General features: G+C 51.7%; 2 protein-coding genes across 2 annotated transcripts in view; one reads left to right on the top strand and one right to left on the bottom strand.

Moving 5' to 3' along the window:
• The window catches only part of LOC141258729 (adhesion G-protein coupled receptor F3-like), a 35,104-nt gene extending 25,633 nt beyond the window's left edge, over positions 1-9,471 (top strand). The window contains exons 7-11 of the mRNA XM_073673781.1: positions 556-747; positions 1,032-2,483; positions 4,151-4,192; positions 4,292-4,378; positions 9,240-9,471. Coding sequence (XP_073529882.1) covers positions 556-747; positions 1,032-2,483; positions 4,151-4,192; positions 4,292-4,378; positions 9,240-9,449 — 1,983 coding nt within the window. The 3' untranslated portion in view covers positions 9,450-9,471. The remainder of the gene's footprint in view (positions 1-555; positions 748-1,031; positions 2,484-4,150; positions 4,193-4,291; positions 4,379-9,239) is intronic.
• A 487-nt stretch (positions 9,472-9,958) lies between these two features.
• The window catches only part of HADHB (hydroxyacyl-CoA dehydrogenase trifunctional multienzyme complex subunit beta), an 11,379-nt gene continuing 1,340 nt past the window's right edge, over positions 9,959-19,997 (bottom strand). The window contains exons 4-16 of the mRNA XM_073673402.1: positions 19,902-19,991; positions 19,534-19,578; positions 19,203-19,302; positions 17,418-17,505; positions 16,956-17,143; positions 16,395-16,575; positions 14,658-14,779; positions 14,469-14,548; positions 14,346-14,393; positions 14,053-14,140; positions 10,813-10,887; positions 10,368-10,532; positions 9,959-10,162 (exon numbers count right to left, since the gene is read on the bottom strand). Coding sequence (XP_073529503.1) covers positions 10,127-10,162; positions 10,368-10,532; positions 10,813-10,887; positions 14,053-14,140; positions 14,346-14,393; positions 14,469-14,548; positions 14,658-14,779; positions 16,395-16,575; positions 16,956-17,143; positions 17,418-17,505; positions 19,203-19,302; positions 19,534-19,578; positions 19,902-19,991 — 1,306 coding nt within the window. The 3' untranslated portion in view covers positions 9,959-10,126. The remainder of the gene's footprint in view (positions 10,163-10,367; positions 10,533-10,812; positions 10,888-14,052; positions 14,141-14,345; positions 14,394-14,468; positions 14,549-14,657; positions 14,780-16,394; positions 16,576-16,955; positions 17,144-17,417; positions 17,506-19,202; positions 19,303-19,533; positions 19,579-19,901; positions 19,992-19,997) is intronic.

Below are 19,997 nucleotides of genomic sequence, written 5' to 3' on the forward strand. Positions count from 1 at the left end.
ACTTTTCTGTCATCTTCCAGAGTTTCCTCTTCCTTCCAGATTTTTCTGTCCTCTCCCTTAGTTTTCGTTTCCCTCCCAACTCTTCTGTCATCTTTGAGATTTTTCTGTCCTCTTCCAGAATCTTCTATTTCCTCTCGACCCTCCTGACCTCTTCCTGATTTTTCTCTTCATTCTCGACTCTTCTGCCCTCTTCCAGAATTTTCTCTTCCCTCTAGACTCTTCTGTCTCTCTCTAGATTCCTTCCTCTGTCCCTTCTTCAGACTCCCATCTCCTTTAAACTCTTCTGTTCCTTACAACCTTCCCTGTCCTCCACCAGACTCCACTGTCCCTCTTGAGACTTCACAAAGAGATTGGCGTGTTGAATCCCAACTGGGCAATTTTTCTCTTCCTCCTTTTATTGGGAAAGTCAGGAGGCCCCTATACACAAGGTGCTTGGTCAGTCAGACAAAATCAGCTTAACAAAGGAAAAATGAAGCGTTCAGATGTGTTCGTACGTGGAGCTTCCCTTCGCCAAGTTAAGATTTTCCTAAAGCATTGTGTCTGATCTCCTTTTAGAGGCTCATCGGTGGATTGGGAATACCAGATTGGGATATTCCGGTAACGATGGAGACGTTAAGGAACTACACAATGCCAGGCCTAAAATTTATCAGCAGTCCCTTGGATATGATTACTGTGGTGGAAACCATAAAGGTGCTCTCCATGACAGCCGAAGATAACAACGTAGAGCTCGAGACTGATACTATTTTGGTAAGTATGCAGTAGCAGCTTACGCTCCTTTTCCTGCTGAACACATTTGGATTTCTACAGTTGAGGGATGCAGGCACAGCTTCTCTGAGACTGCATGCTGTGAGAGGGGAGAGGGAGCAGCTGATGTCTCTGATGAGGGCAGCAGTAAACCGAACCAAAATTAGGACAATTACAGAAGTAGAGTCTGCCCCCTGTATCATCGCTCTCTCGTGTCTCATCTTTCTATACATTTTATTGAAGTTTTTTGAATATCACTGATTGAATTTTCTTACTTCTGCTCACAGGATCTTGTTACTGTGTATAGTCGACTTCTCAGTTTTAACATCGAGACCTTCTGGACAACAGCACTCACAAGACATCCATCCCTCGGCTCTGTGTTTCTGCAGTCAGTCAAAACAATATCTAAACTTTTTGAAATCGATTCAAACTCCTTCGAGATCATCCAACATAATTTCCAAATGAGCGCCGAGGTCTTGGATTTTTTGGCATGGCCTAACTACAACAGATCCTTCAACATGACTCCAGATATCCAATTGGTCATAAAAAATATAGGATTGAGTGACCGTAGTAATGTTACTGTGATAAACATGGTCCTCAGGAACCTAAGCAGGATTCTACCCAAGAATTTTGGAGACAACGTAAAAGGTTATGGCCACAATGTGGAAAGTTATATTGTAATAATCACCATTAAGGCTGGGAACCAGATAGTGAAACGAGCCAATTTAGATATTGTCTTCGATCGTATGAGGGAACCCAACAGGACGGACATTGGTACTGCTCAATGTGTATTTTGGGACAATGATCTTTTTGAAGGAGTTGGAGGATGGTCAACAGAAGGATGCAAGACATTCCGCGTCAATGACAGTATTGTGTGCAGGTATAGACAACTTGGGACCTTCTCGGTCTTGACATCATTTGGAGTTTTCCAGGACGTTTCGGAGGTTGATGTTTCGGAGGTTGATGTTTCGGAGGTTGATGTTTCGGAGGTTGATGTTTTGGAGGATAATGTTTTGGAGACTGTCAGCCAGGTTGGATCTAGTTTGTCTATCATAAGTCTAATCATTTGCATCATCGTCTACATCATAGAATGGAAGTCTGTGGTGAAGGACGACATTACCTTTTATCGGCAAGTGACCTTGATCAATATTTCTGTGTCCATGCTCATTGCTGATGTTTGGTTCTTCGCCTCTACCTTCATAACCAAAAGTCATGCCAACAAGCTGTGCATCTCTGCAGCCTTCTTCCAGCACTTCTTCTATCTGGCCAATTTATCTTGGATGTTTGTCCAGGGGTTGATTCTCCTCTATGAACTTGTCTTCACCTCCAACAAGCTCAACAAAGTCGCTGTCATTGTGACTATGGTAGGAGTCGGCTACGTCTGTCCGCTCATTATTGCCAGTGTGACGATAGGTATTGATTGTCCCAAAGAAGAATACATTTCAGACAGAGGTTGCTTTTTGAACCGAGAAGATGGAGCTGTATTTGCCTTTTCAGGGCCTGCTCTTCTGGTTTCGGCACTGAACTTCCTCACTATTGGTGCAATGGTATGGAAATTTGTACAACCTCCTGCCCCTGAAGAAAGAGAGGAAGAGGAGGACACAAAATCGTTGGTGGCCAAGGCTCTTGCCATCCTAACATCGGTGTTTGGTATAACATGGTTTCTGGAGACTGGAACATTGTTAGACGAAGTTCATCAGTTCGTTCACTATGCCCTTACATTCCTTAATTCTTTCCAGGTAAGGTTTGTTGAACGCATGAAGAGGAGGAATTGAATGTTTTCCCCAGTGATTGTAGATTTTTGCTATGTCTTACACCATCATCAATATCATAAAAATGAAAATTTTTCATTATGTAGCTCTAAAAGAACCAAGTCTGTAAGAATTCCGCTCTCGCAAAAATTCATGTGCATTAGGCAGTTTTCCTGGTAATGTTGTGCTGCTTAGAAGGTATACATAGCGCCAGCCTTCAGGTTATAGAGTCATAGGAACTTCGCGTGAACTTGCACTAAGATTTACGTACAGGGAGACGCGTCCGCACCAACTGGCAACAGCCTAACACCTCTCCGATGTAAAAGGACACGGCACGAGTAAGGGTCAGTTTACACAGACAGACGAACTAGTGTTACTAAACGATCGCCGGCGAGTAAACGTTTACCCCTCAATGGTTATTTAATTGCCAGACCGCGGTAATGATGTGCACAGAGCGGTCTGTAATAGATCTGTAGTAGATCTAAAAAAATTGTAAAGTGCTGCGGAATAAGTTGGCGCTATAAAAATAAAAACTATATTATTATAGATTGCTCAGTGCACACAGGCTGCTTTTGTTCTCGGCCGTGCAAGTCGTATTTACACAAGACGATGCACCGCCAAGAGCAACGATCTTTCGGGCTGCACCGCCAAGAGCAACGATCTTTCGGGCTGCACCGCCAAGAGCAACGATCTTTTGGGCTGCACCGCCAAGAGCAACGATCTTTCGGGCTGCACCGCCAAGAGCAACGATCTTTCGGGCTGCACCGCCAAGAGCAACGATCTTTCGGGCTGCACCGCCAAGAGCAACGATCTTTTGGGCTGCACCGCCAAGAGCAACGATCTTTTGGGCTGCACCGCCAAGAGCAACGATCTTTCGGGCTGCACCGCCAAGAGCAACGATCTTTTGGGCTGCACCGCCAAGAGCAACGATCTTTTGGGCTGCACCGCCAAGAGCAACGATCTTTTGGGCTGCACCGCCAAGAGCAACGATTTTTTGGGCTGCACCGCCAAGAGCAACGATCTTTCGGGCTGCACCGCCAAGAGCAACGATCTTTCGGGCTGCACCGCCAAGAGCAAAGATCTTTTGGGCCGCACAACAGATCATTTCATTCGCTGAACAAGCGCTTTGATGTTGATCGGGTGATCAGAAGCCTGTTTGCACTGAAAGATTATCATGAAACACTTGTTCACATAAATCTTTCAAGTCTCCGTTCCTCCCCACTATAAGTCCCCTTTTGACTGTCCACCACACAATAAGTCCAACTGAAAACCCTCCCACTATTTTACTAATCCTTATTAAAGTCTGCCCCATCCAACATTTCTCTAAATTTTAAGAACCCATCCCAAGTGCAACCTCCACTTTATTCTTAGCAGTAAACTTCTCTCATGCGTCCGGTCTTCGGGAAAACTTTCACTCATTCCATCATTCTTCCACCCTACGAATGTTCACTAACAACTTCTCACAAGTGTATAATGTCCAAGCCTTAACCACCATCGGTATTCCAACACTATATCTGCTGGAGATGTCCAGAGCTGCTTACTCCATCCTCCGACCTCTTGTATTAATTCTTTAGATGCTGTAAGCTCATAAATTTGCAAAAAGCGATTCACTCGTATGTACCATGATACCATAACGTCATGTCTTCCTTCTTCAGGGAGTGATCATCTTGATCTTCGGATGTCTCTTGGATAAAAGAGTAAGTGGCTAATTGGCTCGTTGAGATCATGAATTACAGTTGTAGACGTAAAAAAAAAAAAACTCTGGATATTCAGTCTCTTATTAATCTTTTTTTCAGATTCGGGAACTTCTGGCCAAATGGTTTCGAAAGCTTCAATCTCTGTTCCCATCTCCAACCTGCTGTGAACACGGCTCATACAATGTGGTAAGGAAATTTTCATCATCAAAGTAGGGTAATGAGTGTATTGTATCAGATCTCCAGCGATGAAAACTTTAAAAATATATATCAGTTTGGAGTTTAGTGTTTTATGGAGTCCAATTGCACTTGAATTTCGTAGAATTTTAGTCTAAACTACAAAACACCGCCAACGACAACTTTCACTCCATCGTAAGACAACAGTTGCCTTCCAGGTATCAGCGGGTCTTGTTAATGGCCGGCATTGTCCACACCTACTGTTCTAATTAACAGGACAGGTGCGTGATGGACCTTTAATAAATTAAAGGGCCTGTTGTCTCGCATGCCATCATTAATGGCACGGCAGCGGCGCCTCCAACCGTCCAATAGTCAACTGCATTCTTACGACCCAACAATATAGTGTTCAAAACAATTGGAAGAGCGACACAATTTTCATAATTTAACCTTCGATTTAAATCCATCGTGACTGTGAACAAATCCACCAAGAAAGGATCAGACTGGACTTCAGTTTAGGAACTACTTAAAGTTAGCGAGACCGACCAGTTTTGAGCAGGCGCAACATTTACTAAACGTAACCAATAAAGGGCATGTTGTGCTGGACGACTGCATCCCCTTCGATTAGCCAAATGGTGGGAGAGCCAAGGGTCATTTGACCATCGATCTGTTGATAGCGCTCGGCCGACTTTCCCATACACATGAGCATCGGCCATGAGTTTTCAACATGAGAGGAGAAAACTCAACCATGAAGCATCGAAATACCAACCGCCTGATCTCCCCCCGATAACATTGGTCAAGGAAGAGTTGAGCGACCTTCATACGTATCAGATGGTGAAGTTTATAGAACTGGTGAATAAAGATAAAGTTGAGACTAAGTTTTGAATTTGCATTTGGTAGCGGCGGTTCATAGGAATACTGAAGGTGCTGTCCAAGTGACTATCAATGCAAAAGAGATAGCAGAAAAAAAAACAATCATTTGGTACGTTCTTAAAAGGAAGCAAAAATACTGGAGAGCTCAACAACATGAGCAGACGTGAAACGACAAAAATGGATGATTGCAGAATTCTTTCCTTCACAACATCCGGAAGAGTTAGTCACACACTCGAAATAAGGGGGTCATGAAAGTCTAGAATCAAGAGACTCTATAGGAAGGCATACAAAAGTTTGGTCACTCCCTGGTCAAAATTACTGTTATTGTGACTAGTAGTGTTGAACGAGCATGCTCGACACTGCTCGGTACTCGCCCGAGCATCTCACTACTCGGGATGTTCGGCGAGCACCGAGCATTTCCGGGTTACTCGGGCGGGAGCTCGGGTCCCCTCCCTGCATGTTTGGCGCTCTTTACAGAGCCAATGAACATGCAGGGATTGCCAGCCAGTCACTGTAATGAAGCAGCCATGTTGTTTGTGGGCATTACAGTGATTGGCTGGCCGCACAGCGTCACCTCGAGTATTTAATACCGGGCGCCACCATCTTAGACACAGTCGCTCCGGATTAGACAGTGTAGGGACAGCGCTGCTTGTCAGGCAAAAGGTATTTTTGCCCGAGTTTTAAAAATGAGAGATGTTTTAAAAAGGAAAACCCCACCCCCTATCTGTTTGTAAGAGAAGACATAGAACTCACTTTTGCTTTTCCCCAAACCAGGAATCTTTATGACCCGCCATAAAACCTCAGTCCAGGGCAAGCACTGGTACAAACCGGAAAATCCCTCCAAAAAATCCCATTGTTTAATTGTACAAACGGTTTAGGCCAATTTTAATCACGCACAGGTCTGACAGAAACATCGGAACCACGTTTTTTGAATGCTTACCTTTTTCCCATTACAATAGTATATCTTGCATAACTGAGGAATGACCGGGAACTGAGATAATGGATTCTGAGCTTCTGAGCGTCATAGAGGTTTCATATTTAATATCTATCTTCATGAATATTGGTGACGGTCAAGATGATGTCTCCCTCTTGGATGTGGGACCCCCCCACACCAAGATATGGAATCTGAAGAATTTTTTAGGTCTTCTGCAGCTGGGTGGGCTCGCAAAGCCGAGCCCCCCTTGTAAGGTAAATAAGGGGTGTTCCCCAGAGTTTTGGCTGCTTGCTAAAAACCAGATCGGCCATTTTTCAAGCCATTCCAACCAGGGACGCAGACGCATGCACTACACGCTGCGTGAAGGAATCAAGTCTAATTTCCGGGGAGCCGTCCCTCCCACAGAATCTGAGACCATCACCTTGTGAAGCAGGTTTTGCTATTACTTATCCCTTTTATTTTAATAACTGTTTATGCATATATGTAAATTGTCTCCTTTATAATATCTTGTATATATGTTGTAAACACTGCCCCCCTTTGGGAGTAAATCATTATTATTTACCAATTTGATTCTTCTTGTCCTATGTCGAGCAAACACGTTCCTCATCCGCTAATTCACGTTACCTACCAGGTACCCGATCCACCTGTTAAGCGATCGGTGGTGGCAGTATACCAGTATTTATGTGATATTGTGGTTTGAGGGTGGCTGGTCTGAGGTATATATACGTCCTGTCACATCACGTGCCACAATAGTTGACATAAATTAGAGCAGCTGCACCCGTGTTTATCCTCGGTCAATACCCTGTTTGACCAGCAGGATAAGGGGGCGCCAGAGAGCTGCAAGGTCTGACCCAAGAGTGGGTGTTGTTTTCATGACACTGCTGATTTAGGGAGAGATATAAACTGCAAAATATTTAGTGTAGGGTCTCTAAAGCCTGCCAAATCACACAAACAGTCCTTCTCAGGACTAATATCCATCCCAGATATCAGGCAGGCAGGCAGGCTGTATAGGAGACGCAGTGGTTATACCAGCAAACGCTGCATTACAGTCCTGTGTGCTCCTGTTACTGAAATTGCTGGACTTAGCTCCAGGTCCCGGGGGCCAGGAAAAATCCTTTTTTTTTCATCTAAATCCTCTTTTTTTTTCCCTCCTTCACACTGTACAGATAACCGTCTTATTAACCTATTGGTGTCCCCCCCCCCCCCCAAAAAAAAAAGTGTGCCTCTGATTTTTCAGACACAAATATAACTGTTGAAAATAGTCTAGTGTAGGCCAGAGAGACAGAAGTGTGGTTTTGCAGTTCCACGGTAAAAAATCTCTGTATTATCCATTTTGGGCCGTTTGTATCTAAAAAAAAAAGCAGTTTGAGTGTCTTGCTCACTGTTCAGCCGCAAATACAGTACAGACCAAAAGTTTGGACACACCTTCTCATTTAAAGATTTTTCTGTATTTTCATGTCTATGAAAATTGTACATTCACACTGAAGGCATCAAAACTATGAATTAACACATGTGGAATTATATACTTAACAAAAAAGTGTGAAACAACTGAAAATATGTCTTATATTCTAGGTTCTTCGCAGTAGCCTCCTTTTGCTTTGATGACTGCTTTGCACACTGTTGGCATTCTCTTGATGAGATTCAAGAGGTAGTCACCGGAAATGGTCTTCCAACAATCTTGAAGGAGTTCCCAGAGATGCTTAGCACTTGTTGGCCCTTTTGCCTTCACTCTGCGGTCCAGCTCACCCCAAACCATCTCTATTGGGTTCAGGTCTGGTGACTGTGAATATAAGACATATTTTCAGTAGTTTCACACTTTTTTGGTAAGTATATAATTCCACATGTGGTAATTCATAGTTTTGATGCCTTCAGTGTGAATGTACAATTTTCATAGACATGAAAATACAGAAAAATCTTTAAATGAGAAGGTGTGTCCAAACTTTTGGTCTGTACTGTATATACACATACATAACTATTAGTGGGCCAAACTGTACAATATACTTCACTTTTACTTATTTTGGTTCAAGTAACCAGTTTGCCCATACATCTCTGCAGCAAGATACCAGCTACTCAGCTGCTTCTAACGCCACTGGCCCATCTGTCATCCTGCAATACTAATTCACATGCCATCCAGCAAGTAAAGCGTCACTGCATCGTCACCTCTGGTCCGTGCTGCTCACCGTGCCCTACAGCTTAGACAATTTACCGAACCAGTTGAGCACATAACACTAATCATTGTTATATGGATGTGATTTTGTCAAATTACTTTTGCATTTGTGACAATGAAGGGACTATGTAATGAATGGCTGCAATTGCTAATTCTATCTGGATCGTGTAGGGGAAACATGCTACTTTATCAATGCTGTTTCTCATTTAGGTTCAATACTATTAAGCAATACTTCTTGTCTTCTTGGAAAGTGTCCAAAAAAGCAAAGATTCAGTCTCGTCATGATTATAAGCAGAAGATTTGATACTTACTTTCTTTGTGGTTCTAAAGGATATTGCTAAGAAAGCATGGAACCGCTATGGGTTCCTGCTCATCCCCAGATTCAGTAATATACAAAAACAGAGAAACTAGTAGGACTTGCCAAACACTTCTGTACAAATCACTCTCTAAATTTACAAATCTGTAGACGTAGCAACCCAAGACAAAATTTAAAGCTCTGATAAATGGACAGGAGACATTTCCAAGTATTAGAGCTCTTCACACTCCATCTTTTGTCTACATAATCTAGTGACTTGTCCACAATATCACTTCAGTTTTACTCTTCGGCGATCAGCATATAACTGCAACTGGCAAGAATGGTAAATTGGGAAGAGTCATGGGTCTATATAATCTGGACACCTCCTTCATCAGTTGGAGATTCTGTTCACTTGTGTTTCACAAAAAGCCATCAAAGTCTTAACCTGAATGCAACTTGTTTCTGAAAAAGTTGAGCACTTGTCACTCAAAAGTTATAACCTGTTGTACTGGTGGCCCCTCTGCAATGATCAAATGTAGAATAAAAAGGTAGAGTCTAGTATCTTCACACATCAGAATGGCCCAATTTTTATATTTGTGTCTTGTAGGAGCAGATCAGTGAAGCAGAAGTTATGGAGGCCTACAGTCAGATCTTCCACAAGTCACGCAATGGCTGCATCACGCTAACTCACCAAACACTTGCTCTTCCCAGCTTTGCTGCAAAACATGGAGGGGGAGAAGGTGTGTGTGAAGGAAAAAAGCAACAGCCACATAATAACTGTAAATGTATTAAGACTGTGAAAATAAAACTACCATAATAATTAATACTGTGAAAATAAACTCAGAGATTGGCTGTGATCATCCTCATTTACATCCATTCAAATCCAACGTCTCTTTCATAGTTCAGCCTCCTCGGAGCAGAGCCTCATCTCACCAATATCCATCCATTCTCCCAATTAGTAACTGAACATACCTTTGTGCTAATACAGTAAAATCTGTGTGCCAGGAAAATGTCTGGTTGTAGCAAGAGGTTTTCAAAAGGGAACAGATTTTTGCTCAAGAACTTAGGACGATTTTTTTTCTTTCATTTCTTTTTATTAATGCATGAAAAAGTCAGCTTCTCTCTTCACTTTCTCATTAACTCTCAGACACGGAATTAGGTTTTTTTTTTCCCCCTACAAGCTGTGAAAGTTGCTACTGTTACAAGGTAACGAGTATTCATTTTCTGTACACCTGTAAGTGCCAAGTCCTTGCCAAAAAGGCAGGGAACCGCAATGGGCTCCTGTTTAACCCCATATTTGGTAATACACAACAGAGAAGCCAGTGGGACTTGCTATGTGCTTTAGTACAAAATCACTTATTTCCAAATTTGCAGACAAGGCAACTAAGAAAAAAAATAGTTATTTACAATGCTGCAAAATGGGCAAAAGACATTCTTTAGGTATTAGTGCATTGCTCTGATGTTTCCGATGAGGCAGTTATTTAGTGGGTCATGTTACTGAGGATAGGCTTCCACAATCATTCCATGGCCCTAAAAGAGGAAAGAAAATAGAAATGAATGATAGCATGCAAATACAAGTCGCTTCCGGGTAAGCCTTTGTGAAATAACATACGACAGACTAGGTAAAAAAATTAATTCTCTTTAACGCTGTGGGAAATGTAAACAATTTTATAATTATAATGAATCCATGATTAATGATGAGGTAAATCTGCCTGTGTGACAAGTCTGTACTCGCCTGTCCTCCAGCTGCGCACGCTGCCACCAGCCCGTACTGTCCTCCCCCCTCCTTCAGTCGATGGGCGGCAGCCATGACGAGACGGCAGCCTGTAGCTCCGAAAGGGTGACCCAGTGACAGTGAACCACCCCAAGAGTTAAACTTCTCCAGGGCAGGCGCTCCGACCTGAAACACAAAATGTGTCACATAATCCAGGCTGCAAAATTCCAATAATCTGGCGTTGTGCTGGATGGCCAGATTTCATGGACCGTCTGATGCTTCCACAACCACATGTAGGCCTCTCGCTGACACTGTGCACATAACATCTTCTCAAGGTCATAGGGACGTCTGATGTGGGTCAATTCCCGAAAATCCAGAATCTAACAGTCCCATTCTGGATTATCAGAATTTCTGGCAGTGAAGGAAGGTTTTTATTGTACATCTTCATCTCTGTAGTCACACTCACCTTTGCCTTCCGTCCCATGTAATTCTGCGCGAACCAGTCGGACTCCATTGCTTTGAGGTTGGCGAGGATCTGTCCCTGCAGAGGACATAGATTAGGATTATTCCCCCCATAGTATGAGTGCACCGACTTTAGACCTTACCCGGCGGCCCACCTCGCATCCGCCTCTGCACCCGGCGGCCCAACTCGCACCCGCCTCTGCACCCGGCAGCCCAACTCGCACCCACCTCTGCATCCAGCTCTGAACGCGCCAGCCCATCTAGCACCTGCCTCTGCACCCGGTGGCCCACCTCGCACCCGCCTCTGCACCCAGCGGTCAGCTTCTGCACCCAGCAGCCCACCTCTGCACCCAGCGGTCAGCTTCTGCACCCGGCGGTCAGCCTCAGCACCTGGTGGCCCACCTCGCACCCGCCCCTGCCCCCAGCAGTCAGCTTCTGCACCCAGCAGCCCACCTCTGCACCCAGCGGTCAGCCTCAGCACCTGGTGGCCCACCTCGCACCTGCCCCCAGCGGTCAGCTTCTGCACCCAGCAGCCCACCTCGCACCCAGCGGCCCACCTCGCACCCAGTGGCCCACCTCGCACCCAGTGGCCCACCTCGCACCTGCCTCTGCACCCAGCGGTCAGCTTCTGAACCCAGCAGCCCACCTCGCACCAGGCGGCCAGCCCCTGCACTAGAGGGCCCATCTCGCACCCAGCAGACGGCTCCGCTTTACATAGACATTAAACTGCGTAAATGGAGATTTTGTACAAATACACGGAGGAGCCCGATGTGCTGTCTGTACCCGAGACCCCGCCACAACCTCACATTTACCTACGTACACAGCTGCTTCATATGGAAATCACAGGAGAGACCAGGTGAGGCGGGGGCCGAGGCGGCCCAGAAAAACTGTGTAATGTGCCTTGTGCCAGACTACCGCTGACTGCGAATCTGAACCATCTGGTTACATCCACTGGTAAAACCAGAAAAACAAAAACTTCTCTCCCTAACACATTGTAACAAACACACAGCTGTGAAACATCTGTTATTTTACATTTCTTGCCATTTGCAGCTGGAGAATCCCTTTAAGGTTTTTAGCGTCCGGAGGTAAATCGGAAACACTGACAAAGTCGAGATCTTGGAAATGTAGAAGTAAAAGAGTCAATGTTGTGATCGTCTCAGGCAGCGATCAGGTCAGCGAGGGGTGCGCGGGCAAAGAGAGGGGGGCGCGCGAGCAAAGAGAGGGGGGCGCGCGAGCAAAGAGAGGGGGGCGCGCGAGCAAAGAGAGGGGGGCGCGCGAGCAAAGAGAGGGGGGCGCGCGAGCAAAGAGAGGGGGGCGCGCGAGCAAAGAGAGGGGGGCGCGCGAGCAAAAAGAGGGGGGCGCGCGAGCAAAAAGAGGGGGGCGCGCGAGCAAAAAGAGGGGGGCGCGCGAGCAAAAAGAGGGGGGCGCGCGAGCAAAAAGAGGGGGGCGCGCGAGCAAAAAGAGGGGCGCCCCGTGCGGTTATTTAAAAAAAACAACCACAGAATAAAATACTTTAACATTTCACCTTCACTATGGAGTTAGTAATGGGGATGTCTTATAGATGCCTCTCCATTACTAACCTGGGGTTGATGTTGTGGCGCCCCCGTGGGTCCAGTTGCCACAGAGGTACTGCATCTCAGCCAGAGGTGTGGTATCTCACTCTCGGGTAAGGAGGGAGTGCTACCCGGGACCCAACCACTCACATCCAGCACCACACCACTCCAGTAGGGAAGGGCGAGATTGCTCCTGAGGAAGAGCACAGACCCGGTCCCTGTCTGGAAGGTGGAACTAAGAAGAGGAGGTGGGTGGAGGAAGTAGTTTAGGGGAGCACTGAAGGAAGGACTGAAGGTAGAGGGGACCATGTAGTGTGACAGTTGGTGATGTGGGTCACATGACAGGTAGTATAAAAAGACTGTGCAGTGAGAGGACCGTGGAAGAGAGGTCCAGACCCAGTGAGAGAGGACCGGAGCGGTGAGGGGCTCCAGAGATAGAAGGGATCCCAGGGGCACGGCGAGTGCGGGATGCCACCCATGCGCCAAAGTTCACGCTGACCGTGAAGGGATCAGGCCGCAGTAGGGGACCGGCCCTAGACTAGTGGAGGACTAAAAGACTCAGCTAGCAAACCGGAGGTTGTGGTATCTCTAAGTGCCGTAGCCAAAACCACACAGATTCGCTGAAAAGGTGGCCATATAGGACAAAGGGGACAGAGAGGACGTTGCCCGACAAGGCCCGCGGCCACTGGCTCAGGACACTGTGTGTGAGGCGCAGGGCAGGAGGGCGAGAGCCAGCGCAGAGAGACCACCCGGGAAGGTACACAGAAAGGGGTCCCGATCAAGTGCACCCAAGTTATCTGAAAGCTGGCAGGATCACTTCCCCGGAGGACACAGGACTCGGTGGGCTGTTATAACCTGCTGGCCGTTGTAACCTGGAGCACCGTAAAAATTGTGAGTAAACACTTGAAGACTGCACCACGATGTGTCCTTGACTTAATGAATGCGTCACCTGCCTTGCACTACAACACAAACATCCCCCCAAAAAACCTCCTATTTAACTGCCCTGGGGCCTAGCTCTACCCGTGGAGAGCTGAACCATCTCTGCTGCGTCACCAATGGCCCCAGTGAAGAACCTGAACAGCAGTGGCGGCCCTCTATAGTCGTGTACCATGGGTGGCGTCACGTAACTTTATCCCCAAAACTTTATTCCCCTTCTTTTTCTTTATTTATTGACCGCTCTGGGCCACGCCACCGTGACTACCCCAAAAAGAACCGACCGGCCCGGCTACTGAGTACCCCACGGCCCCAGGGGGCACGTAAATGTCAGCTGGCATTATAAGGTGACATCAACCCCAACCCTATAACCCCACTTGCCACCATCGCAGGGCAATGGGTAGAGCGAGGCTAAGTGCCTGTGGATGCGCCATTTTTTTCATGCACCCACTGACTTGCATTGGCGAGTCTGGTCACTATATACGCGGCAATACGCAGAATGCTGCGATTTTTTTCTCAGTCCGATTTCAGCTGGGAAAAAAAAAAAAAAAAAAATATGGCAGATGAGCTGTGCCTCATAGAATAACATTGGTCCGAGTGCAGTCTGATGTTTTATTTTATTGCACTCGTCAGTTTTCTTCGCATATGAGTATGAGCCCTGAAGCGGATTACATGGATGTCAGATGGTTCATACCCCGGCCCTGTATACGGCTGCAGAGCATCGCCCCGCGCCATCCCCGTGTGCACACGTATCTTACTGCAAAGGCTTCATGGAACTCAAAGACGTCGATGTCGGCCAGGGTGAGGCCGGCCTTCTCCAGCACCTTGGGAGTCGCATAGGTCGGCCTGAAACGCAGAACAAACATTTATCCTATCAGACCCCGGCTCTGCTATCAGTCATGTGTGCAGCCAGCCGCTGCACTATCACAGATTACCTGCAGGTGTCACTACAGTACACCAGCAGAACAGTGAGCGCAGCTCCGGCTGCTCGCTCTGTATCAGAGCTGCCGTCTTCGGTGTATTTTGGCACTGTGCGGTCAGGCGTACTCACCCCAGCAGGAGCTGATCTTTGGGGTCCTGGGATACGTACACAAAGTCCCTGCGGAGCAGACACATCATCAGTCACTGGCTTCGGATCAGTAGATTTCTCCCTCCATATATTGGGGGCACTTACCGCAGATAGGCTTTAGGCTTGTACCCCAAGGCCAGGGCCTTCTCCTCAGACATAATCAGCACGGCGGAGGCTCCGTCAGTCTGAGGACGGGAAGCACAAGTCACCTCACTGCTGCACTTAATCCCTCCACAACAGCGCAGCTTCTCCCACCCATAGACCGGAGCACTGACGACCGATGACCGCTCTTACCAAGAAGGAAGAATTAGCGGCGGTGACCGTGCCGTGAGGTTTGACGAACGCCGGCTTCAGCTTCGCCATCTGTTCCATGGAGGACGGACGGATACCGTTGTCTTTCTCTATGGTGTCTCTACCTGGAGTCAAAGTAAAGAGTCACCGATCCGGGGTCTACGATTAACCCCCAAAAATAACCAGCCAAGACAAACAGGACATGGAGGGAACGTTCTAGAGCCGGCACCATGCTAACAGCTGGTGTGCAGAGACACTGGACCCGGATGTAGACGATTGCTCATCGCGTGCACCGGACCCCCGCAATCTCTGCCACGGCTCCTGACCGCCGCGCTCCCCGCAATCTCTGCCACCGCTCCTGACCGCCGCGCCCCCGCAATCTCTGCCACCGCTCCTGACCGCCGCGCCCCCGCAATCTCTGCCACCGCTCCTGACCGCCGCGCCCCCGCAATCTCTGCCACCGCTCCTGACCGCCGCGCCCCCGCAATCTCTGCCACCGCTCCTGACCGCCGCGCCCCCGCAATCTCTGCCACCGCTCCTGACCGCCGCGCCCCCGCAATCTCTGCCACCGCTCCTGACCGCCGCGCCCCCGCAATCTCTGCCACCGCTCCTGACCGCCGCGCCCCCGCAATCTCTGCCACCGCTCCTGACCGCCGCGCCCCCGCAATCTCGACCACCGCTCCTGACCGCCGCGCCCCCGCAATCTCTGCCACCGCTCCTGACCGCCGCGCCCCCGCAATCTCTGCACGACTCCTGACCGCCGCGCCCCCGCAATCACTGCCACCGCTCCTGACCGCCGCGCCCCCGCAATCTTTGCCACCGCTCCTGACCGCCGCGCCCCCGCAATCTCTGCCACGGCTCCTGACCGCCGCGCCCCCGCAATCTCTGCCACGGCTCCTGACCGCCGCGCCCCCGCAATCTCTGCACGACTCCTGACCGCCGCGCCCCCGCAATCTCTGCCACCGCTCCTGACCGCCGCGCCCCCGCAATCTCTGCCACCGCTCCTGACCGCCGCGCCCCCGCAATCTCTGCCACCGCTCCTGACCGCCGCGCCCCCGCAATCTCTGCCACCGCTCCTGACCGCCGCGCCCCCGCAATCTTTGCCACCGCTCCTGACCGCCGCGCCCCGCAATCTCTGCCACCGCTCCTGACCGCCGCGCCCCTGCAATCTCTGCCCCCGCAATCTCTGCCACGGCTCCTGACCGCCGCGCCCCCGCAATCTCTGCCACGGCTCCTGACCGCCGCGCCCCCGCAATCTCTGCCACCGCTCCTGACCGCCGCGCCCCCGCAATCTCTGCCACCGCTCCTGACCGCCGCGCCCCCGCAATCTCTGCCACCGCTCCTGACCGCCGCGCCCCCGCAATCTCTGCCACCGCTCCTGACCGCCGCGCCCCCGCAATCTCTGCCACCGCTCCTGACCGCCGCGCCCCCGCAATCTCTGCCACCGCTCCTGACCGCCGCGCCCCCGCAATCTCTGCCACCGCTCCTGACCGCCGCGCCCCCGCAATCTCTGCCACCGCTCCTGACCGCCGCGCCCCCGCAATCTCTGCCACCGCTCCTGACCGCCGCGCCCCCGCAATCTCTGCCACCGCTCCTGACCGCCGCGCCCCCGCAATCTCTGCCACCGCTCCTGACCGCCGCGCCCCCGCAATCTCTGCCACCGCTACTGACCGCCGCGCCCCCGCAATCTCTGCACGGCTCCTGACCACCGCCGAGGAGCCGCACTTCCTCCATAGTTACCTGGCACTTTAAAGGGGATGACGTCTGACAAGTGACCTGCGTCTTGTGCCTTCTTGGCCAGGGTGTGTGACCGCAGGGCGTATTCATCTTGTTCCACACGGGACACGGCGAAGGCGGCTGCCAGTCTGTCCGCAGAGTGCCCCATCGTCTCGCTGGTAGAAAACTCTGCCACGGCCGGGAGCTGGGGAGGATAAAGACCCCCGATATAACAAGTATACATACAATGCATAGACAAAATATACACATCATATCAGGTCTGTCCATCCCGACCTGTGGACATGTGAGGGCTGCAGGCGCCGGCCCCAATATGGAGGGGAAAGCTGCACCCACACTGCAGACTATCCTCTCCAGTTACAGGCTGAGGCCGGGCAGGACACTGATACCCCCAAAGCTGCCCCTCGTGCCAGTCACTGGTGTACAGCACTGAGTGTCCGCACAGCGGAGGTTACAGCCCCGGTCACATCGTACAGAGATTGTCCATGATGAAGAGCAGCCGTAACAGCGCCGCGCCGGTCACCAGACCTGCAGAGAACGTCACTATAGACCCCCAGCGTCACCTACCTCCGGAGCAAAGTAGTTGGGTCGGATCCTGGAGACCACAGACAGCCTCTGTGCGAGGGTCTTGGCTTTATTGAGGCTCAGCATGGTCTTCCTCATCTTCCTGCTGTGACGGATGGGAACATCGGACATAAACTCCACTCCGCCGGCCACCACCACGTCACACTGACCGGAGGCGATCAGACCGACGGCTGCACACAAGAGACCATGAAAGTCAGCGCACCGTCAGCAGGGCGCGGGGCTTATTCACAACGGCGCGGGACCCCGGGGGCTTATTCACAGTGGGGGCTTCAAGACCTCAGTGTACATGGAGCAGTACTGAGCATTTGTAACCGCTGCTCCACTCACTGTCATACGGTGGTGAAACACGCTCACTACTGACCCCTGGTGATCATACATGAGACAGCAATACAGAAATCAATACAATATTAAAGAAGCTCTGCAGCAGCTGTGATGTGTTCATACCTGTGGTCATGGCCTGGTTTGAGGAAATGCACGCCATGGTTACCGTATGGGCTGGCGTCTTATCGGAGAATCCAGCGCCGAGGGCAGCCTGAGGACACAACGAGGGTCAGCATCACCACCAGCAGACCACTCACCTCCCAGACCTGCCTCCCCCTCCCCCAAATTTCAAGCCTCCCGCCTCTCCCTCCCCGCAGGTCACGCCTCCCAGCCCAGCCTCCCCCCTCCCCTCTCTCTCCCCGCACACTCTCCTCCCGGGCTCGGTTCCTCCTCTCCACCTACGCCTCCTGCCTCGTCCTCCCGCCTCTCTGCACGCTCCCCTCCCAGCCTCGCCTTTCCCTCCCTCCTCTCCTCTCTGCACTCTCACCTTCCACCCCCATGGCTCCCCGCACGCCTCTACCCTCCCCGCCTCCCTCTCCCTGCACGCCTCTACCCTCCCCGCCTCCCTCTCCCTGCACGCCCACCTCCAGCCTCTCCCCTCCCCGCGCGCTCACCTCCAGCCTCTCCCCTCCCCGCGCGCTCACCTCCAGCCTCTCCCCTCCCCGCACGCTCACCTCCAGCCTCTCCCCTCCCCGCACGCTCACCTCCAGCCTCTCCCCTCCCCGCACGCTCACCTCCAGCCTCTCCCCTCCCCGCACGCTCACCTCCCGCACGCTCACCTCCAGCCTCTCCCCTCCCCGCACGCTCACCTCCAGCCTCTCCCCTCCCCGCACGCTCACCTCCAGCCTCTCCCCTCCCCGCACGCTCACCTCCAGCCTCTCCCCTCCCCGCACGCTCACCTCCAGCCTCTCCCCTCCCCGCACGCTCACCTCCAGCCTCTCCCCTCCCCGCACGCTCACCTCCAGCCTCTCCCCTCCCCGCACGCTCACCTCCAGCCTCTCCCTCCCCGCACGCTCACCTCCAGCCTCTCCCCTCCCCGCACGCTCACCTCCAGCCTCTCCCCTCCCCGCACGCTCACCTCCAGCCTCTCCCCTCCCCGCACGCTCACCTCCAGCCTCTCCCCTCCCCGCACGCTCACCTCCCCGCACGCTCACCTCCCCGCACGCTCACCTCCAGCCTCTCCCCTCCCCGCACGCTCACCTCCAGCCTCTCCCCGCACGCTCACCTCCAGCCTCTCCCCTCCCCGCACGCTCACCTCCAGCCTCTCCCCTCCCCGCACGCTCACCTCCAGCCTCTCCCCTCCCCGCACGCTCACCTCCAGCCTCTCCCCTCCCCGCACGCTCACCTCCAGCCTCTCCCCTCCCCGCACGCTCACCTCCAGCCTCTCCCCTCCCCGCACGCTCACCTCCAGCCTCTCCCCTCCCCGCACGCTCACCTCCAGCCTCTCCCCTCCCCGCACGCTCACCTCCAGCCTCTCCCCTCCCCGCACGCTCACCTCCAGCCTCTCCCCTCCCCGCACGCTCACCTCCAGCCTCTCCCCTCCCCGCACGCTCACCTCCAGCCTCTCCCCTCCCCGCACGCTCACCTCCAGCCTCTCCCCTCCCGCACGCTCACCTCCAGTCTCTCCCCTCCCGCACGCTCACCTCCAGTCTCTCCCCTCCCCGCACGCTCACCTCCAGCCTCTCCCCTCCCCGCACGCTCACCTCCAGCCTCTCCCCGCACGCTCACCTCCAGCCTCTCCTCTCCCCGCACGCTCACCTCCAGCCTCTCCCCTCCCCGCACGCTCACCTCCAGCCTCTCCCCTCCCCGCACGCTCACCTCCAGCCTCTCCCCTCCCCGCACGCTCACCTCCAGCCTCTCCCCTCCCCGCACGCTCACCTCCAGCCTCTCCCCTCCCCGCACGCTCACCTCCCGGGCAACATTGCTGGTCTTCACCTCCTGGATGACGGTCCCGTACACGATGTAATCCACCACCTCACGGGGGATGTTGGTTCGGTTCAGTAAACCCCTAATTATATCAATGACAAATGATGTAACGTGGAGCAAAACACAAAGAGCAGAACAGGATCAGTCTGCCCATGCAATATCCTCTAGTCACATCCAGAGCTGCAATCACAACTCTGTCTCCCTGCTGCAGCCTGCAGGAGCCGCCTCTTGCTGCCGTCTATAAGGGGCATCTTACTGGGTGAATCGGCGGTGCGCTGTACATCGGGGGGGAACAATACAGATGGCGACTTACTGTAGAGCCGTCCTGGCCAGGTCATGGGGCATCAGATCGGCGTACCTGAGGGCAGAACACACAGGGTTAATATCACGCAGCAATCAGAGGTACTGCACAGAGCGGGGAGGAGATCACCCCCATCCTCTGCTGCGACCTAGCGGCATGGGTCTTCATCTGTTGTGTAGCTACAACTCTCAGCGTGTCCTGAGTCTGCTGGGAGCTGTAGTTTCCTGACTGCAGGAGCCGCACAGTGCGCAGCGCTGCTCCATGATACACAGCAGGGGGCGGCGGGGAGCTGGACAGTGTCGGGGCCGAGTCACCGGCAGCCGCTCTGCAGTGGGGACCTTCTAGGTGTATAACGAGGGGAGACGACATCTCTGACTTACGTGGTTCCCGAGAGCAGGAACGGGGTGCGGACGCCATCTACAACCACCACGTTCTTTACACCAGGTTTGCTCAGGGATTTCTTAGGTCTTCTGGAC

This window comes from Phyllobates terribilis, unplaced genomic scaffold, assembly GCF_046119375.1.
Source record: "Phyllobates terribilis strain yellow unplaced genomic scaffold, ASM4611937v1 Scaffold_3__8_contigs__length_932513732, whole genome shotgun sequence".
NCBI classification, from domain to species: domain Eukaryota; kingdom Metazoa; phylum Chordata; class Amphibia; order Anura; family Dendrobatidae; genus Phyllobates; species Phyllobates terribilis.